The 20,817-nt window shown below is 37.2% G+C and overlaps 1 protein-coding gene and 1 long non-coding RNA gene across 2 annotated transcripts; one reads left to right on the forward strand and one right to left on the reverse strand.

Moving 5' to 3' along the window:
- Window positions 1–245: 245 nt before the first annotated feature.
- On the forward strand, window positions 246–10,631 carry LOC144555380 (RING-finger, DEAD-like helicase, PHD and SNF2 domain-containing protein). The gene is made up of 19 exons (XM_078303684.1): window positions 246–353; window positions 479–1,501; window positions 2,057–2,245; window positions 2,366–2,427; window positions 2,512–3,001; window positions 3,108–3,305; window positions 3,417–3,672; window positions 3,770–4,165; window positions 4,623–5,210; window positions 5,295–5,461; window positions 6,448–6,661; window positions 6,737–6,928; window positions 7,461–7,577; window positions 7,646–7,891; window positions 8,219–8,423; window positions 8,507–8,724; window positions 8,805–8,956; window positions 9,208–9,469; window positions 10,181–10,631. Exons 2-19 carry the CDS (start codon window positions 711–713, stop codon window positions 10,439–10,441), a joined length of 5,004 nt encoding a protein of 1,667 aa, XP_078159810.1. The 5' UTR covers window positions 246–353; window positions 479–710; the 3' UTR covers window positions 10,442–10,631.
- A 1,253-nt stretch (window positions 10,632–11,884) lies between these two features.
- LOC144555881 (uncharacterized) lies at window positions 11,885–13,658 on the reverse strand. Its single transcript, XR_013512146.1, has 4 exons — window positions 13,594–13,658; window positions 13,352–13,419; window positions 12,752–12,824; window positions 11,885–12,162 (listed from the first exon to the last, which is right to left on the reverse strand). It is a non-coding gene; the product is annotated as an uncharacterized LOC144555881 (long non-coding RNA).
- Window positions 13,659–20,817: the final 7,159 nt, after the last annotated feature.

Here is a 20,817-nt window from a genome sequence, read left to right on the forward strand (position 1 = left end):
TTTTCAGATTATTTCGGTAAAAACTCAAAACCCTTTTCTTAGATTGTAGAAACGCTTTACATCCACGTGTCGTACTTCTACAGGAAGACTACAATACCCTCGCTCGTGGCATAGAATTACCGCGCTTTTTAATATCTCCAGTCCAAATAATGGCCGCAGTCTTTGTATTGGATTGGAGCGCCGTTTTACCATGTCGAATGACGTGGCCAATATCCCACTAAGAAGGGAACTCTCCCGTACTTATTAACTGGAGGGGATATACACCCTAGGGTCCTCCTAAAACCTCTTCCCGGCGTACGGACGATCTCCTCTGTCTCTCTGGTGAAGTCGAGAATTCACTGCCACAACTTCAGGTACACATTGGGAGTACTTCAATTTCATTTATAATCTTAAGATTGTTCTCTTAATTTCTTGTCTTCTGGTATTTGAATTTTTGCCGCAGCGCCTGAATTCAGTTGTTTTTCTCAATTTTATCCAGAATTCGGTGTGTCGAGATACTTCAGGACTTCAGGTGCAGGCTTCCTATATGAAAATTGGGGCACCATCACTGGCACTGCAGTTTATTGACTCGGATGGGGGCACGTGTCTAAGTAAACTCTTTGACATATACTTTTGGTAATTTAACTGAGTAGTCCATGTTCTCCAATTATGTGCTTCTTTCAGCGGCACAATCAAGCAGAAATTCAAGCAAGTATTAATTTAAGCAAATTATGGGTAGAAAAAAATCCCGCCCAATTCGGTCAGGTACCAGTGCATTATATACTCCAGGTTCTTCAAATAGTAGTCATGGTGCCGAAGAGGAGAGAGGAAATGAGAATAACAACAAGAATCACGAGGTTCCGAATGAGCCAGTTTTTGTAGAAGTCGATGGGTCAAATTGGGGGTCTGATGAGCATTTTGATGTGGCTGAAATAATTCTAAACAATGTGAGATTTTCTGATGAGGCAATCAATTATAATTCATTGAATAATAGCTTCAGAAACTCCCAATTTTCCCTTAGAGTTCAATTGGATGGCACTAAAGAAGGAAGCTTTTGTTTAGGCCACTGGCCTGTTGTACCAACCGAAAATATTTCCTTACAGTACCTCATACATTCGCCAGAGTGCACTAAAAACCGTGTAGTGCTGTTCGCTGGCACCTTTGATGGGCCAGATGAGAGCGTTTCCTCCCTGGCCCACTTGATCAACTTTAAATATTTGACTTTAAGGCTGTTGCTTGAACTCGATGCGAATTCAACCGAGGTGCCATCATTTAGGGTTAGAGTTGAGATTTTGAGAAGTGCCTTTGAAGCGTGTCAATCTCTATTAGAGACAGCTAGACAGCCATGGCGGAAGAGCATGGTGAATGTTGTGTCATGGTTGCGACCGGAAGTGTTGACTTCGGAGAAACTATATGGGTTGAAAAGAGAAGAAATAGAGTTGGATGAAGATTCTAGTTGCGATGCGAGGAGTGATGCTCAGTTTGACATTGCTGGTTTTTGTGAGGCCATAAAGCCTTCTAGGTAGGTGCATAGGGTTTCTCAGTGAGGAACTCTTGTGCTAATTTCTACCAGTTGTGTCTTTGATTATAATTAAGCTTTAGCACCAACTTGGTAATTGTCTTCAGTATGTACTAGTACCTGTTGGGGGGTCCGGATCCCCTAAAGTAACCCAAATTTTGAGTTTAGTTCCAGACCGTCCAATCAGAATTTGGGCCAATCCGGCCCAAGGTGGAATGCATGGGACCCTTTATTTGTGCCAAAATGGATCAAACGGTCCGGTTCCAAACTCAAAATTTGGATTACTTTAGGGGATCCGAATTCACCTGTTGGGAGCTGTATCGGTTTGATGCTGGTTCGATCCAGTTCCAACATTTTATTTTTTGTGTTCTCTTGGCTTACAGGCTCAGCACCAATTGTCATACGAGCTATTGTGCAGTTGGTACAGAAAAATAGTACATTATCAGGGAGCACCCAACAAGGATTTGTTGGTGTAGCGTGCAAACCATAATGTATAAAAAAAAATGTTTTGAATCTTTTAGTAAAGTTAGCTGTTATTTTATTTTATTTTTTTTCAAGAGAGGAACCAATGTTAGAGAGCAACCTTGTTGACCTGATTCCTGATCTTCGGCCATATCAGCGCCGTGCTGCTTATTGGATGGTTCGACGTGAGAAGGGGTATAAGTTGCAAAATAACTTATCAACTCCCTATTCTGTGCCAATAGATTTTATCAACATAGATGCGAGAATGTTCTACAATCCATTCAAGTAAGATGTTTGTAATCTTTGATATGCAAAAAATATCAAATTCCTTTTTTACTTTATACAATTTACCATCATTTTGTTTGCTTGTTGTTATTTAAGGTTTTTTTCTTTTTTTTACTGTAGTGGGAACATATCATGGAATGATGAACCACCGTCACAACATGTCTCTGGCGGTATCCTAGCCGGTATATTTTTATTCGGACTATCCTCATAAATGATGAATACTTGTATATCTTTTATCTATCTTTACGTGAATTACCAAATTTCAGATGAAATGGGATTGGGGAAAACTGTCGAGTTGTTAGCTTGCATATTTGCAAATCCCAAGCCTCCTGCTCCTGACTGCTTTTCTTCAGAGAAAGTGGCAGATGAGATAAATATAAAGAGGCCGAAAATAGAACGTGTTGCATGTGTATGTGGGGCTGCAAGTGTGAGTTCCAAGTACAAGGGTTTATGGGTCCAGTGTGACCTCTGTGATGCATGGCAGCATGCAAAATGTGTAGGCTATACTCCAAAAGGCAAGAAAAATAATTCAACATCTAAGAAAGATGGACCAGGAGGAGATTTGGAGAAAGGATCTGCTAAGCCAAAAAGGGGGAGAAAGAAAACAAAAGTGGAGATAGTGGAGAATGAAGAAAGATTTATATGTTCTTTATGCTCTGAAATTATGGAAGCAACAGAAACCAAGATTTATACTCACGCCACTATTGTTGTCTGCCCTGCTACTATTTTGGCACAGTGGCACTCTGAAATTATTCGGTAATGCACTTGACGGTCCTCAAGTATTCGTTACATTAGTTCTAGTACAGTTGATATAGTGATCTATGACTCAAATCTTGCTAAAGTTCAATGATTATATCTTTAGGCATACGAGGGCTGGATCCTTGAAGGTTTGCATATATGAAGGTGCAAGGAACTTGGACTCTTTGGCACCAAAAGTTGACACAGCTGAACTAGCTGCTGCTGATATTGTCTTAACTACATATGATGTGCTGAAAGAAGATTTATCGCATGATTTTGACAGGCATGATGGAGACCGTCACTTTCTGAGATTCCAGAAGAAGTAAGCATACTAATTTTGCTTCTTGTTCCTAAGTTCTTATTGTGAACTCATCTTTTCTTTTCTTTTCATTTCATTTCGTTCCTCCTTTTGCCTTTTTTTATTTTTGAGCAGATACCCTGTGTTGCCTACTCTTCTGACAAGGATTCATTGGTGGAGGCTTTGTTTGGATGAGGCGCAAATGGTTGAATCTAGCAATTCTTCTGTGACCGAGATGGCAATGAGGCTTCATGCACAGCACAAGTGGTGCATTACAGGAACCCCAATTCAGCGCCGGTTCGATGACCTTTTTGGGCTCTTACGTTTCCTCCAAGTTGACCCTTTTGATGTGTACCGGTGGTGGGTTGATGTCATCAGAGATCCTTATGAGGTACATCCATTGATTTATTACCTCATTGGTTTCATATCATTTGTCTAACACTTAATTGTATTGTTTTTGTTTTTTATTTCCCATAAATGAACAAAAGAGAAAGGATAAAGCTGCTATGAACTTCACACACCAGTTCTTTAAACAAATCATGTGGCGTTCATCCAAGGCCCACGTGTCAGACGAGCTGCAACTGCCACCTCAGGAGGAGTTGGTGACGTGGCTTACCTTCTCTCCAGTTGAAGAACACTTCTATCAGAAGCAACACTCGACCTGTCTTGTTCATGCACATGATATTATCAGAAGTTTGAAGGAGAGCAGAAAAGAATCAAGTGGAAGTGCTAAGGTAGGTGATGTTTATTTGACACATAATGAGATTGCAAGGCTTCTGGGCCCACTTTTGAAACTTCGTCAGGCATGCTGCCATCCTCAAGTTGGGAGCTCTGGTTTGTGCTCTTTACAGAGATCTCCTTTGTCCATGGAAGAGATACTAAATGTGAGCATGATGTTTTCTTTTATATTTTATTTATTTTTTTAATTTACCCTTTTGTAGATATAACATATTTGAATATTTGGATTCAACACTTACAAGGTCTTTGGATGATTTGCAGAAAACACCAAACTTTTAATAGGTGTGATGGAAACTAAGTTTTTAATCAATTATTAACAATATTGCCAATAGTGAAACTGAAATTAAAATGCAACAAAAAGTAAGTTCAGCATGTTTTGTAATTAGATTTTAGTTGCAAACTAAGCCAAGTATTGGAAATTGTTGTAATGTGAGAAAAGTTGTGTTGCTAGTTACAAACATTGTGTACTATTTGATAATGTTTGCCAAAATGTTTCTTTTCACTTTTTTTGCATGGAGGGTTTTGGGTGTACAAGCTAGTGTATTTAGTTTTGTTTCACTTATTCTTGGACACTTGAACTCAATTGGATTTTTTTTTATGAAGGTACTTATTGGTAAGGCCAAAATTGAAGGGGAAGAGGAGCTGAGAAAAGTTGTTGTGGCTCTGAATGGTCTAGCTGGAATAGCCATTATTGAAGGCGACAACTCTCTTGCTATTTCATTGTATAAAGAAGCATTGACTTTAGCAGATGAACATCATGGGGATTTTGGTGTTGATCCCCTATTGAATCTTCACATAAACCATAACCTCGCTGAGTTGCTTAGGAACTCTCCTGAATATTTACCCAAATGCCCTCTGATGGAGAAGCAAAATTGTGATGATGTAGTCAATGGAAAAAGGAAGGAGATTAATGGTGGCAACTTTGACCGACATAATGTAAAGCGCAGGAAAAAAGATGAGAATAAAACCTACAATATTAGGATGGAAGAAAGTGGTACATCACAAGAAGCTAATGATGATGATGCTGTGGCAAAGTGCTTGGGATCTGATGTGAAAGGTCACTCGCCAACTGAATGTTATTCTCATGAATGCATGAAAAGGACTTGTGAGATGATTATAGAAAAGCATCTTTCCACATTTGGTGTCAAGCTTTCGTTGACACAGTTAGAGTTCAGAACTTCATTCGAGCAGGTAGCCACTTTTTAAACCATATCTTCGTACTGTTTTTTTTTTTTTTTTTGTCGTGTTGTATATTGGATTAGTATTGGTACGCAGGTATCTAAAATCTCAAAGGAGCTAAACAATCAAAATGCAAATTGGTGGCTTCACGCACTTGATTGCATAGAGAAAAACAAGGATTCTATGGAGGAACTAATCAGAAAAATCGATCAAAATGTCACCAGGAGTACAAACGGCTTAGGCTCTGCTAGAGCATCTTCTAGGCAAGAACTTGAATTATCCACATCTTTTTTTTTTAGTTGTTTCCTGCACACCCTTTAATAAATCAAGCTGTTTTTTTCTTTCGCAACATGAGAAATGTCTCTTGAACCTGTCTAGAACATTGAAAATGTCCAAATTGTCCCTCTTTTTTCCTGATTGTGTAGAGATAGCGGTGATTAATAGGGGATAGACATGCACTTGTATTTTGATTCATGCAGGTTTGTACCTAAAAATACTATTACAACATTTCCTTCATTTTATGCCCCCCCCCTAATACCCTTCTCCAGGAATATTAGTAAGAGTGATTTTAAGAGAGTGAGACACTAGGGGAAAATAATTCAGCCAGGGAAAAAATCTCTTTTCCACGGGAATTGGAATTTGATGGGGAATCAGCTCAAATAACATGGAAAACAAAAAACTTTCTGCCGGACATTGGCTCTCTGATGTATTGCCAGGGGAAGGAGTCACTGGACATTATTTTTCTTTTGGGGTTCCGATTTTAGGGTTGGTTGTTTCTTGTTTGCAGTAGATGATACAAAACCTCAATATGTAATGGTATATCTATACTTTATACAGCATACATCTGATTATAGCAGGTATCATTTAAAACTCATTTTTCATTGAGCTCTTTATATAAATGCAATATTGGTTTTGAATTGGTTAGTCTTTTCTCTTTCTGTGATAACCATAAAAGAACAATGAAGGTAAATATGATTTTCATATTCATTTAGGGGCATAAATGCTGTTCTGGTTTTGCATCAGCATAATTGATATTGTTGAGATTTTTTTTTTGTGTTGGGGGGGGGGGGGTTGGGTTGTAGGTTGGCTGGTCTCCTCACACTATCATAAGCAGTTACCCCAGATGTCTTGTTCATATATCAGGCATATGAATATCAGAATATAATCCCTGAACTTTTTGTTCTCTGATCTTTATTGAAATTTCTACTGTTGGACATAGCCAAGTGATTTTTTTTTGCCCTTTATCTAGAATAAAAACTATTGGCGGCTTAAAGTACATAATCCAAACTGCAATTGACTCTCTTCATAAGTCTCGTCAAAGAGTGATGGATCGACTTTTCGAGGTCGACCAAATTGTTGGAGACCCAAAAGATGAGGAAATCGAGCGGCAGAGATACTGCCCTAATTGTTATGACGGCAATGGTTCCTTGTGCATCCAATGTGAAATGGATGGACTATTTCGGGTTAGTTTTGTTTTAATTTTCTTATTATCTTTCTTCCTAGTGACTGGATTAATTTTTCTTTGATATTACTTTTAGGAGTATGAGGCAGGGTTATTTTTGGTAAAGAAGTCGCATAGTGACAGCGTCATTGCATCTGCTGAGGAGGTGGTAGATATGCAAAAGAGGAGAGAGGAGCTGAATCACTTCTTTCGAAATAAGAAAACCTCAGATGAATCTGAGCCTGATGGTGTGAATAATAACCAGAGATATGCAAGAGAAAATATACAGGTCTCTTTGTGTGCGTGAGTCTCTGTAATGGTTTGGCTGAGGCTGATTCTTGAAGCCTCTGCTATTTTAATGTAAACATGGACCTCAGATAAAACAAAGTGCAAAGGAAAAGAAAGAACAGACCTGTTTATTACCGTTGGCTATGGTCTTGAATAGGCTCATTTGAGATAATTTTTGATAGGTTAAAATATTTAACTTCTGTTACCCCCGACTGAAAATGACGAATAGACTATATGCAGAGTCGGAATTTAAGAGGACACAACAGCTGAGTGTGTATGGTGTTTTTACAATGCTGATTCTGATTTAAGGATGCATCCTAACATTTCAAGGACACATTTGCTAGTTGCATCCTCTTAATTTAGATGGTGCGAGATAAATTCTACAATTTTGACAACTATCAAAGTGTTTATACTTAAAAAGACTTTTAAAAAATAAGTTCCTTTGTTTGGTGGGTAGATCTGTTTAAAAGTATGTGTGGCTTTTTATGTGGTGTTATATCTTCTTAACTTTTTTATTATTGTAATCTCAACAGGTTTATAGACATCCATCTGCAGTTGAGACCATACTAAGAGTCATTAAGACACATTCAAAAACAGCATTAGGCAGACAACAGGCTGCAAGTGCTAAAATGCAGTTACATCTTTTTGAGGTACGCTGTTTATTTTATTCATGTATTTGAAAGTTTAACCAATACTAACCATTATGGCTCTCCTCCAGATGTTGAGGAAGGAATTTAGCCAAGCAAGAATGCTATCAATTGCTCAGGCTCAGTTTTTGCGGGCCCATGATGAAATTAAAATGTCTACCTCAAGGCTCCGTTTGAAAGAAAGTGAAGATGAACCAAGTGAAGTTAATATTCTTGCCAGAGAGGAGTTGGTTCAACTGAATATGCAGTTTTCAAGTGACAAGTTCTTGGCTTTACCCGCTCTACATCGCATTAAGGGACAACTCCGTTACTTGAAGGTTGTTTATTGTTTTTGTTTGATAACTTTGTTTCATTTTTTTTTCCTTTTCTTCTTGCTTGATAATTGTTTGGGACAAAAATCCCTTTTTTTTTTATCTTTACAAGGAATGGATTTAGATAAAATCCGAACCTCTTTCTTACTGAATCCAAGGGAGTTCTTGATGATATCTTTTACATTTCAGTAAACTTTAAATTCCTAAAGAGTCTTTCAGCACTAAAAGGATAGTGGAATAGTTTTTTTTGTATAGTATATAAAGTTATGATATAAGTTGATATGATGCGCTCTAGAATTTACGTTTGCAATGATTTTGTTTGACTTCCAATAGGGTTTGGTGCGGTGTAACCAGAAAACACAGCCAGGGAAACCCTCATTGACCTCTGGCACTGAAGATTTGGCTGATCTAGAACCCTCCACCCCTGTTAAGGAAGGAACAAGGGCTGAAACTACTGAAGAGCCATGCCCCATTTGTCGTGAGAAGTTTACTGACCGCAAAATGGTGTTTCAATGCGGCCATTTCTTGTGTTGCAAGTGTGAGTTAGTGCATACCATTTTCTTGTTGTCCTTTTATGAGATATCTTGTTTTTATATAATAGATATGCATTGTTTTACACAGGTTGTCTCCAAATGTCAGAACAAGCTGCTCCTTGTTTCAACAGGTCAGATAGAAAGTGGATAATGTGCCCCACATGCCGGCAACGCACAGATTTTAATGATATAGCATATGTTGCTGAGAAACCTATTGTTGGTAGTGATTCAGATAAGGCAGGGTCTCACCAAGCTGACATGGACCAAGAGAATTCAGTTGGGGTCAGAGGCTCCTATGGAACTAAGGTTCTATTCCTTTTCATCTGGTCTCATATTTTGCTGCTTCTTGGATTTGCAATGATAATGGGTATTTAATTCTTATAAAGATTGAGGCGGTCATGAGGAGAATACTGTGGCTGACCTCAGCTGATGAAGATGCAAGGGTGCTGGTTTTCTCCAGTTGGAATGATGTGCTTGATGTACTGGAGCATGCTTTGCTCATGAATAGTGTCCATTATGTACGGATGAAAGGCGGAAGGTTTAATCCTTTGTTTCTTTTTTCAGATAATTAACTTGCATGTATTTATGATAAATAGATAAATAATATATGTACTTTATTTAAGACCACAGGGTATTTTTGAAACATGAGCTGTTTTTTTCTTGATAAGGACTGGTGTTAGATGTAGAAAGGAGCCATAACATTTTTTTTAATTATTAATTTTTTATTTTCTTTTTTATGTACTTCTTAAGGAATCTTATGATAAAATTGTCCTTATGACCTTACCGCAGAAAAGCACAAGTAGCAATTGCAAAATTCAAAGGACATCAAGGTGTTGGTCAAGGGGAAAAGTTGAAACGCAAATCGACAAATGTAAGGCCAGTACAAGTCCTCCTGATGCTAATTCAGCATGGAGCGAATGGGCTTAATTTATTGGAAGCACAACATGTTGTTCTCATCGAGCCATTACTAAACCCTGGTGCAGAGGCACAGGCTATAAGCCGGGTCCACCGGGTTGGGCAGGAGCAAAGGACGTTCATTCATCGTTTTATGGTATGTCAAATGGACAATTATAGTTAAAGGTTCATTCTTCGTTTTATGGTTGCCTGTTGCAAAGGCAATCGACTGCTTGGTCTGTTCCTGTAGGTTGTTGACTTCATTGTTTATGCCAATGATTATTGACAAGTTGTGTCTGGTTCCTGTAGCTAAAGGTGACAAACAACAAGGATTGGTCAAACTGGTTCAAGTCATTTGGTGTTCAGGCCAATTCCAGGTCTTTAATCATGTAAAGGGTCAGGTTCTTTTTGAGTTTGTGTCACTCGGGGCTTAGGTTGTCAGGTTGGTTTATTTCTACTTTGGTCACCTTCTGTCTTGTTGGGTCATTCTGCTTGATCTGCTCGAGTGAAGTTGGTCAATTTCAAGCTTTGGGTCCCTTTGATATGATACTGACAAATCATTTTGAAGTTTTGATGATTTGACTTAATGTTTGAGTAGGCTCTTTTTCATGTGTCAGTCAATCAGGTTTCAGATTTGGCAGGCCACAGGTTTCACTGGTTCATGTCAGAACCGATTGTGGTTTATTCTTCTGGGATTAGTCCCAGTTCGGTCATTGACTTCGCAGAGAAAGTTGGGTTAGGCTGGATTTGGGGCCAGATTGGTTTTGCTTGGGTCAAGATTTGCATATGAAGGGTAAATCTCGCAGATGTTATGGCTATATTTTCACTATTCATTAATCCTTTTTTACTTTTGCTTATTCTTTGTTAGGTAAAGAGCACAATAGAAGAGAGCATTTATAAGCTGAATAGGGGCAGAGGCGATTGTTCGACCTTGAATCGAAAAACTAAGAACCTGAAAGATGAGCCTGTTCTGACATTGAGAGATGTGGAGTCCCTTTTTCCTGTGAAAGTACCAGATGAAACTGTAGAAGGAGAACAACACCAAACTGAGAGCTTGCGTCATTTACCACCGGCTGTTGCAGCAAGTCTAGCTGCTGAGAGGAGACTTCTTGTGGGCTCTGACAGCTAATTTATTAGTTATTTGTTAGACAATTGCAAGGGTGAGGGCCTGAGGGGGTAGTTGTTTATACTTTAGTTTTATTATTTTTATTTTATACTTTATTTAATTTTTTATTTATCCGAGGATAATTTCTGTGCTAAAAAAAACCGAGAATGTGTAAATGTGTACTTTATGTTGTACTATCTTGTATTTCCTCTTAGGAAGCATTTAGCCTATCAAGATGGTTTGATATTGTGGTCATATTTTTATATTTTGGCGGGACTTCACTTTCGAACGCTTTGATAGTTTAGTAGTGGAGACTGGAGAATAAGTTTGCATTGGATCATCAAAAGTTGGATCCGTTTGGAAATAAAATGTTCACCGAGTTAATTTTTGCTTTCCGTATTGTAGTATAAATTAAATTTTGTGCAATAACTGGTCCATCTCAAGGATGCTGTGTCCAATTTACTCGAACGTCTTAAATTTCTAAGTTTAGAAAACATTCACAACCAAATCGACCACAAATGATAAAGCCAGCAATACTTGCTATTCAAACACATGCAGAGATTTATACAGGAAAGAATGTGCATTTACGTGCAACTTCTTTTGAGGGAACACTCATGCTCAATTTTTTTCTCTCCCCCTTATTAAGAAACTTAATGTCTAGATTCTGCAAGAATTCTGATTTACTCTTTTTTTTTTCGGAATGATGCTCAGCCGTTGAATTTTCAGATCGCACATAGATGAATTTTTCAAATTATAAGCTTCAACACTTAAGTATGCATTGGTCGCGCCGCATATGATCCCAGTGCCCGTAGACCACGCGCTACACCCGTGGACCGCGCCTTTGAACCACGCACGGCACCTGCGGACCGAGCCTGTGCACCGCGCACCCTTTTTCTTTTTTTCTGCTGAAAGTCTTTTTTTTTTTTGCTAAAGGCGGGATTCGAACCCAGTTGGGTTCTGTTAGTGCCAAAATTCTTACCACTACACTAGAGTTCACATGTGTTATATTATAGATAAATATAGTATTTAACTATTTTTCTCTACAAATTTGATTTAAATTATCTTTCCTCATTATTAAGAAACTTAATGTTTTCTACTACATAATTTGCTCCCGTTGCTGTGCACGGGCACGATTACTAGTTTATTTATTAAAGATTTTCTGTACACTTTAGCATCTTTGAGAATAAAATCTCTCGTATTGATCTTGCATCCGTAAAAAGCACCATAACTCCATAAGCACGGAACTAACTCTTGTTTAAACATTATTGCAAAACTAGTAAGTGCTCGGCCACGCGTTGCTGTGTGGATTGAAAATTTGTTCGAACTATTTTTTTTAAATGTGATTAATTTAAAGATTGATTGCATAATTATATATTAGTAAAAAATGAGACATACCAATTGTCTTAATGTTCATCTAAAAATGAACAAAAGACACCACTTTTAACCGAAAAGTAAAACAAAAATTTAAGAAGCACAAAAACACATATATTAATGCTAACAAGTACCCTTGAAATTTAACAACTTACCCCTCCTTTCACAAAAATATCTCCATATATATCAATGCTAACAAAAAAGTATAAATATAAATCTAGAGCATCATGCTGTAGTTTCAGCATCTCATGGAGTTGATTTTGTAAAAATACTCTTGCAAAAAGTTCATCAAAATGCATCATTTAATAGAAGCATCTGTAGCTCTACTGCCACCTCTGGTCTGTGAACCTTCTCATTGTAGAATCAAGTAGACTCTGAAAAAGAGAGAGAGCAAAAGGATTTAACATTTTTATGATGAAACCAATAAAAGAGCAAATGAAGCACTCAGCTCATTCAAAATTCACTTATAGGAGATGAGATGGTAATATGAACTGATTTTAAAAATAAAAAAATCCAACAAATTTCCAAATTTGGGAAAAGAAGAAAATTTGGCAAATTTGAAATTATTCATTTCTTTTGATAATGAAAAATCATGTTGTGTACAAAATTTGTATGACTAAGCAGCTTTGCACAAATCCTTACCTTCATTCTTTTAGACAAACTGATCCAGGTCTATTGATTTTTTACATTAAGATTTACAGGCATATTATGTAATTATGCAATTGTTACATTGGTAGTAAAATTTATGTGTAACCTGATATCTTTTCTTATTGCATGGAGCAACTCTAGAGAAAAAAACTCTAAAGGAACAACATGTAGGGATATTCTTTAACAGTTAGGCCCAAAAAGTATAATTTGTGAGATATTTGTGCCCCTGAATTTATTAATATGAAAATTCAGGGATTCTTTTAGAGAAAGGTCAACTGCAGCAGCTATAATCGGATAAAGAATTTTACACTTTACCTTGTATTAGGTCAACGAGCTATCACAAGCAAAAACAATATAGAGTGTTGCCATGTGCTTATAATCTTGTACCCTGGATCACAAAAAATTAAAAAATGCCGTTATTATGAGATAATTTTGTTTCTCTGAAATTGTACCTTGAAAAGATGGAGACTTTACCATTATGAGCAATGTTTCTTGGGCTTTTTTGTTACATAATAATTGCACAGATAAAAGAAAACTAAATCAAATTCAAACAAATTAAGGACATGAAACCTAATTATTGAACATTAGAAGGGCATGTTAGACTCAATATAATTCAGTTGGATTTTATAGCACAACTGAATGAATATTGAGACAAAAATCCAAAATTGAGACAACTGGTATAGAGTCACTGTTGTAAAATCACACAAATTTCTCATGGGTAAAAAATACTACCTCAATTAAATATAATACCTGCATTGCTGATATAATTTATGCTTCTCAAGCCACTTTATAATCAACCATTGAACTATTCAAACATTAACTTTTTAAGTTTGATATCAATTGATCAAGAAATTAGGTACTAGATTCTGACAAAAGGTACCTTGTTTTCATGCAGAATACAATAAAAAAATGTACCTTGTTTTCATGTAGTGTTGAGGCTTTGGCATCTGATCCATTTCCTAAGGAACTACTTGAGTCTGAATCTGTAAAAGAGAAAAAGATCTCGTAAAAAATAACAGCAATATTGACCAAGATATTATAGAACATGATGAGTACCAAAGTTTAAATGAATGTACTTTTCCAAATTTAGCCATCATTAAATATCATATGTGATAATCTATTATAATTTCTGGAACAAATTTCTTTTAGAGACTAACCCAAGGATCTAAAAGGTCAATAGCATACAACCCGGAATCATCATCTGACACATCAATCTCGATATAATAATCTAGAAGTCAATAATACGATAATTTATCATAAAGCTTTGTTCATGAATTGGATGATTAATATCATTTTGTTGCCTTGAGTATTATTGAATTTATGGATCATTTCGAGTTCATGACTGAAATTGTGAAACTCCATAATATAGATAATATATACTCTTAAAAAGTCACTGACCAAGGTAATTAGCAGGAACACTAATTACCGCGATAAGGTTAGTATGTGGATTAAAAGATGGTTAAGTTTTACAAACCACTTGACACGAGATGTCATTTTAATCACATAGATACATGTTCTAGGAACATGGTATTTGACAGACCCCGAATGAAACATTAAATAGAATTGTGTTTGTGTCATTTATGTTTTCATTCAGTGTCACGTTCTACAGTATGAGGTATTTATCGTTCCCACTGAGAAATATGTATGTGTGATTGTTATCTACCGCTGTCCGTAAAAAGCAGTCATAACGGTAGCTTTTCCATATGTATAGCTTAGCTGAGGAAGTGATAGTTTACCAAGAATACTATTTGTCCCTCGTATCTCTATACGAGCTATGGCATCACTGGGCCCCTTGATAAAGTAAGATTATCTGCTAGCGGTATAATTACAAGAGTAATTATATTTGATAATCTGCTCAAGATCAAGAAAAGATTCAGTTAGCAAGGATGACACACATCTACCTTGAAACTAATCTGATAGCTATGAGACAGAAGAACAGACACAAATAAATTGTTTACTGGATCGTGATATTGTACTGTACAGCATCATCTGTGTAATTGGATGGTCATGATGTGTTGCCAGATGCCACCCATGATTATAGAAGTTAAAACAGTTTTAACTCTATTTACCAACATAACACAGATCCTATTGGGTCACACCATATAGGAGTTAATCGGAGAATCTTATTGTGATTGATTATAAATTGGTTATGATCAATAGTAAGATGGTTATAATTAATTATACGTGTTATAATTAAATTATAAATGTTATGTAAAAATAACAACCAAAAACATTGGTTAATTTATAAACGTGTGTGACACGTTGTATAAAAGTTAACCGGTTAATTTATAAATGTGCAGGACACGTTGTATAAATTACCGAAACAACAACCGCAAGAAAAATATATATAATTGTTCAGAATAATTATACGAATATTATTTGTATTCGGGCCGAGGGCATTCGGGTCTTTTCAGATTCGTCTTATCCGCATGACATGTCATCGATCCTATCCATATGACACGTCATCGATACCGAAACAAACAACCGCAGAAAAATATATATAATTGTTCAGAATAATTATACAAACATTATTTGTGTTCGGGCCGAGGGCATTCGGGTCTTTTCAGATTCGTGCTTATCCGCATGACATGTCATCGATCCTATCCAGATGACACGTCATCGATCTTATCCACATGACATGTCATCCTTATCCATTCAATGGCATATCTTGTAAATAGGCATAAGTTGAGGGGTATTTCGGTCTTTTGCGAACCTCCTCAAAAGCCTATAAATAGAGGGGTGCATGTAGAGAGAAAAATAACTAATTCACTTGTATCGTTTCGTGCAGAATCAAATCGGTATTTTCTCTCTTTCTCGGTTTCTCTCCCAAATAGTGTTTCGGTTGAGAAAAGAAAGTTATACGTAGTTGACGTATAATCTTGCGGGTTGTTGTGGAGAATATTTACGGGATCGATGAATAGTGTTTTACCGAATTTAGCGGTATGTCAGTTTTGCATATTGATGAAACTGAGCAACCGAAAATTCGTGTTTACGGGTTTTCGTCTTTTTCCCTGTGAATAGTGTTTTTGCAGAATTCCGCTATTTACGGTATTTCTGGCAGAAGAAACAAATCGCTCTCTGGTTAGTCCTGGTGGATAACCGATAGAGGTATCACACGTGTGATACTCCGAGTCGATTCCTTCCCTGGTGAGGCTCTACTCGCTCGGTCTGCATTCCAACTGTGATTTGAAAACAAGGTATAAATATGTTATATTAATCTATTTAATTGGTAAGTAGATTAAAGTTTTAGAAATCAATCATGGAGTAGATCTGTAAAAGGATTAAATTGGGTTTTGATGCCAAAGGAATACTGAAGGTGGACCGCCTTGGAAAGTTTCCTGACATACCCCGTTTAATCCTGAGCTTAAGTTGGCTGTAGAAATTTTTGTTCTACGGTCATTCCGCACCTTAAGCCTAAACGGGTTTTCGGTTAGCACCGTGAAACCCCAACAGTGGTATCAGAGCACAAGGCTCTCCCGCTGATTGATTTTCTAAAAGTTATAACTTATGCAAATTAGGTGCATATATCGCGTATCAGTTTAATTCTTACATTTGCAGCTGAAGTCCAAAACCGATTAGAAATGAGATTTTCTTGGATCGATTCTACCGACTAAGAAAGTTAAATTAGATTTAAGCTTTCTTTATGCTTTCTTATGAAATGTAAACTTTTACATTTCTTGGATTGGTTTTCCGACCGAGAAAGATAAAATAGGATTTTATGCTTTCTTTATGTTTTCGTTTTCAAAACTTTCAACTGCATTTGAGTATATCTAAGAATGTGATGAAGCAATAAAGTACCCAAGTAAGAACTGCTAATCTCCACCCGTAAACGACAAGGTTAATGACAAGAAAAGTCTCGGCTTTTCGTCTAACCCTCGTTTACGTGTCCTGATAGCTGGCCCAAAGGGGACTTTGTCACGTTACCAAATTACTCTATGCTTTTGAAATGGCAAAATTTAGTGTAAGTTTTTGCCTTTTCGAAAACCTTCGGATAAGTAAAGTTCATCGAAGAATGTGATGAAGCAATAAAGTACCTGAGTAAGAGCTGTCATTTCCACACAAGAAAAAGATGGTTCTGTCTAGGAAAGATTGAGTCTAAGCGGTCCTCGTGACCCCAATCTTTCCTGGGAGCCCCTTTCACGTGTCCTAATGGCTGGCCCAAAAGGAACTTTGTCACGTTACCAAATTGCTTTATGGACCGAAAAGAATATCTGATTTTAAAACATATAAATTGTTTATGTGCTTTAAATGGTATAAATAAGAACTGAGCATAGCTGCAAAATAAAGAATTGGTAACTGTTATATTATATACCCGACTTGGTCCCGTATATAAGTAAATTAGATTTACAGCTTAGAGTAAATTAGATTTACTGCTTTAAAATGAAAATGGGTAAAACTAGATTTACCGTCTTTCCAAGGAACCGTGAAAGAAAATTTTCTTTGAAGAAAAATACGAATGTGGGATCACATTTGGCATTGTTTTCTTTCTGACTTCCTTTCCACGACTGCTTGCTGAAGCATATGAAAGAGGTCTTTTAGGAAAATGGAAATACGATCATATTCACTATTCTTTCTGTCTGACTTCCTTTCCACGACTGCTTACTGAAGCATATGAAAGAGGTCTTTGAGGAAGATAGGAATTGTATCACAATCGGTATTTTTTCTGACAAGCAACTTTCACGTGTCCGTAACGCTGGCCAAGGTCAACATTACGAACTGAAAAAAATATACGTGACTCGGTCACATATATAGGTAAATCAGATTTACTGCTATCATATAAAAACGTATAGATTAGATTTACCGTTTTTATAAGAAACCATATAAACTACCTCTACAAGATAGACGGTAGCCAAAGTCAGTTACAAGAACTGACTGCTTAAACAAAGCTAAGCGTATCAAAGAGGTACTGATAATAACAGAAACTAATAGAGATCACATTTCGTATTCAAGACTTCCTTTCCACGACTGCTTAATGAAGCATATGAAAGAGGTCGTTATAAAGATACGAATAGAATCACATTTAGTCATTCTTACATATGCTAAGAAAAGAAAGTAATGGGGATCACATTCGATATTTTAGACTTCCTTTCCACGACTGCTTAATGAAGTATATGAAAGAGGTCGCTATAAAGATACGAATAGAATCACATTAATCGTTCTTTCTGACATAAGATAAGAAAAGAAATGGAGATCACATTCAGTATTCAAGACTTCCTTTCCATAATTGCTTAATGAAGCATATGAAAGAAGTCGCTATAAAGATACGAATAGAATCACATTAGTCGTTCTTTCTGACATACCCCTTTGGAGATTGCTGGCACTATTAAGCATAAACAGCAACCCATTAAATATTAAGTAGTATGCCCTTCCCACTCTATCCTCCTCAAACCATTGTTCATTGGTTGATGGGTAAACTACTCAGTAGACATCGCCTTTTACCTTTGGTGGTCGAGGGTTATGTCCGACATATCAAACCAAACAGAGTGAGGTTACTTACCGATGATTTCCAAAACAGTTTTGGGCTCGGGGCAAAGTCTTTGTTAAAAACACGTGATGTTTTAACGAAACCAAGAATCACAAGGAGATGTGATTAGCAAGTTTGCTTACCTAAGATAATTGATAGCCATGATATGCATACACTGCCTTGGTTATTAGTGAAAATATAGATCTTGGTCCTACTGCAAACGGGAATAGAACAAATTTGCAGTGGGAGTTTTATTATTGGAATAAAACATTACATGAACAAAGCTAAAATCTTTACTTTAAACGTTGTAGAAATATGGCTAAAGAAACGTCTTTCTCTTTACGCTACCTACTCAAAAAGGTAGACATACGTGAGAAAAGGGAATATATCCTAAATACACCGGTCCCTGCTGAAATAGTAGAGAGCAGCTTTGTCAGTACTCACACGCTTCGTATGACAAGCGATGATGAGAAACTGTAAAAGCTTAACTGTCTGTGGAGCCACAAGTTGGCCACAGAAGTTATCCTGAACTCATTTCCTTCCAGCTATTCGGAGTTCATTGTGAACTCCCATAAGCAAGAGTTGGATAAGAGCTTGCAGGAGCTCCAAGGGATGCTGAGGATCACTGATAAAGACATTGAGAATAGCTCTCATGTCCTCATGATCCAAGAAGGTGGGAGGAAGATCAAGAAAGCAAAAGAGAAAAACGGCGATTAAGTACAAAGGCAAAGGGAAGTTGGTTCCGGGAACGAACTCTCCCAAGATAAATGTTTCTGCTAACTCTGACTGCTATTTTAGCAATAGCAAAGGTCACTGGAAGAGAAACTGCCCGGAGTATCTTGGAGATATGAAGTTTGAGAATGTCTCAAAAGTCTCAGTCTCAAGTATTTATGTTATTGAAATTAATGTTGCGACCTCTCTTAATGATTGGGTACTGGATACCGGATCATGTGCTCATATTTGCACGAATATGCACGCACTAAGAGAAAGTTACGCAATAAGGAAGTACAACTCCGAGTTGGAAACGGAGCACAAGTTGCAGCCGTTACAGTCGGTAGGATAGAATTGTACTTGCCTAGCGGGTTTATTCTGGAACTAGAAAATGTATATTTTGTTCCTACCATTTCTAGAAATATCATATCAATCTCGTGTTTAGAGATGAATGGTTTCTCGTTTGTTATAAAGGACAATAGATATTCTATTTATAAAAATGAGATATATTATGGATCATCTTACTTGTTAAATGGTCTTTATATGCTAGAAATGGAAAACCCCATGTTTAACATCAATAACAAAAGACTCAAAACGTTTCATGAAAGTATTGACTTACATGAGACATAAGTCTGAATCCTTTGACGAGTTCAAGGAATTTAAGACTAAAGTAGAAAATCAACTGAACAAAAGTATTAAGGCATTACGGTAGGACCGTGGAGGCGAATACTTGAGTTATGGTTTTCAAAACGTACTTAAAGGAATGTGAGATAGTCTCACAATTCACACCTCTTGGAACACCGCAATGTTACAGTGTTGCCAAGAAAATGAAACAAACCATGTTGGACATGATTCGTTCCATGATGAGTGACGCCACCCTTCCAAAATTATTTTGGGGACACGCACTAGATACTGCCGCACTAACGATAAATATGGTTCCATCCAAGTCAGTTGAAAAGACTCCATACGAGTTATGGTTTGGGAAATTCCAAATATGTCTTATCTTAAAAATGGGGTTGCGAAGTATTTGTCAAACGCTAGACGTCTGACAAACTCGATCCCAAATCTGACAAGTGCTTTTTCGTAGAATATCCTAAGGAAACAAAATGATATTACTTCTATTACCAGTCCGAGAACAAATTAGTTGTTGCTCGTCATGGTATACTTTTGGAGAACGAGTTTCTTGCAAAAGGAAGTAGTGGAAGTAATGTAATACTTGAAGAAATTCAAGATACATCACACAATACAATATCTGAACTAGATCAGATTAACCCACCTCTTGATTTTTGGCTGATGAGCATCTGGAAGTACCAAGTCCACAAGTAGTTGTGGATGAGGTTCTAGTCTCGAGCTCAAGTGCTTCAACGCAAGTTGAAGTAGAACTGGATCCGCAGACAGTTGTGGATCAAGTTCGACAGCCTGAAGAACAAGTGCTACGTAGGTCAATGAGAACAGTCCATGCACCCGAGAGGTACTTGGGACTGCACGAGGTCTCAGTTTTTGACACTGAAGATCCTCTGACCTATGCGGAAGCAATGGATAGGCCTGACTCTGATAAATGGCTGGAGGCCATGAGATCCGAAATACAGTCCATGTATGACAACACGGTTTGGAACCTAGTTGTACCACTTGATGGGGTGAAGCCCATAGCTAACAAGTGGGTTTTCAAAGGAAAACAGACATGGATGACAATATGACTATTTACAAAGCACGGCTAGTAGCGAAAAGGTTTCAAACAAATTCTGGGAATTGATGAAACTTTTTCACCCGTGGCTATGTTTAAGTCAATTCGGATACTCCTAGCAATTGCCGCATTTCATGATGATGAAATATGGCAAATGGATGTCAAAACCGCCTTCTTAAAAGGAAATTTAAGAAGAGGATGTGTATATGACACAGCCTACGGGTTTTGAAGATCCAGAGAATGCTGGGAAGGTATGTAAGCTTCTTGAATCCATTTATGGATTGAAGCATGCATCACGGAGTTGGAATCTTCGATTTGGCAAAGAAGTCAAAAAGCTTGACTTCGTCAGATGCGAAGAAGAATCTTATGTGTACAAAAAAACTAGTGGGAGTGCCATCGCCTTTTTTAATCTTATATGTATAAGACATACTCTTAATAGGAAACGATATTCCTCTATTGCAATTAGCCAAGTCTTCATTAAAGAAAAGTTTTCTCGATGAAGGACTTGGGCGAGGATGTCTA

Source organism: Carex rostrata, chromosome 6, assembly GCF_964058835.1.
Source record: "Carex rostrata chromosome 6, lpCarRost1.2, whole genome shotgun sequence".
In the NCBI taxonomy this organism is placed as follows: Eukaryota; Viridiplantae; Streptophyta; class Magnoliopsida; order Poales; family Cyperaceae; genus Carex; species Carex rostrata.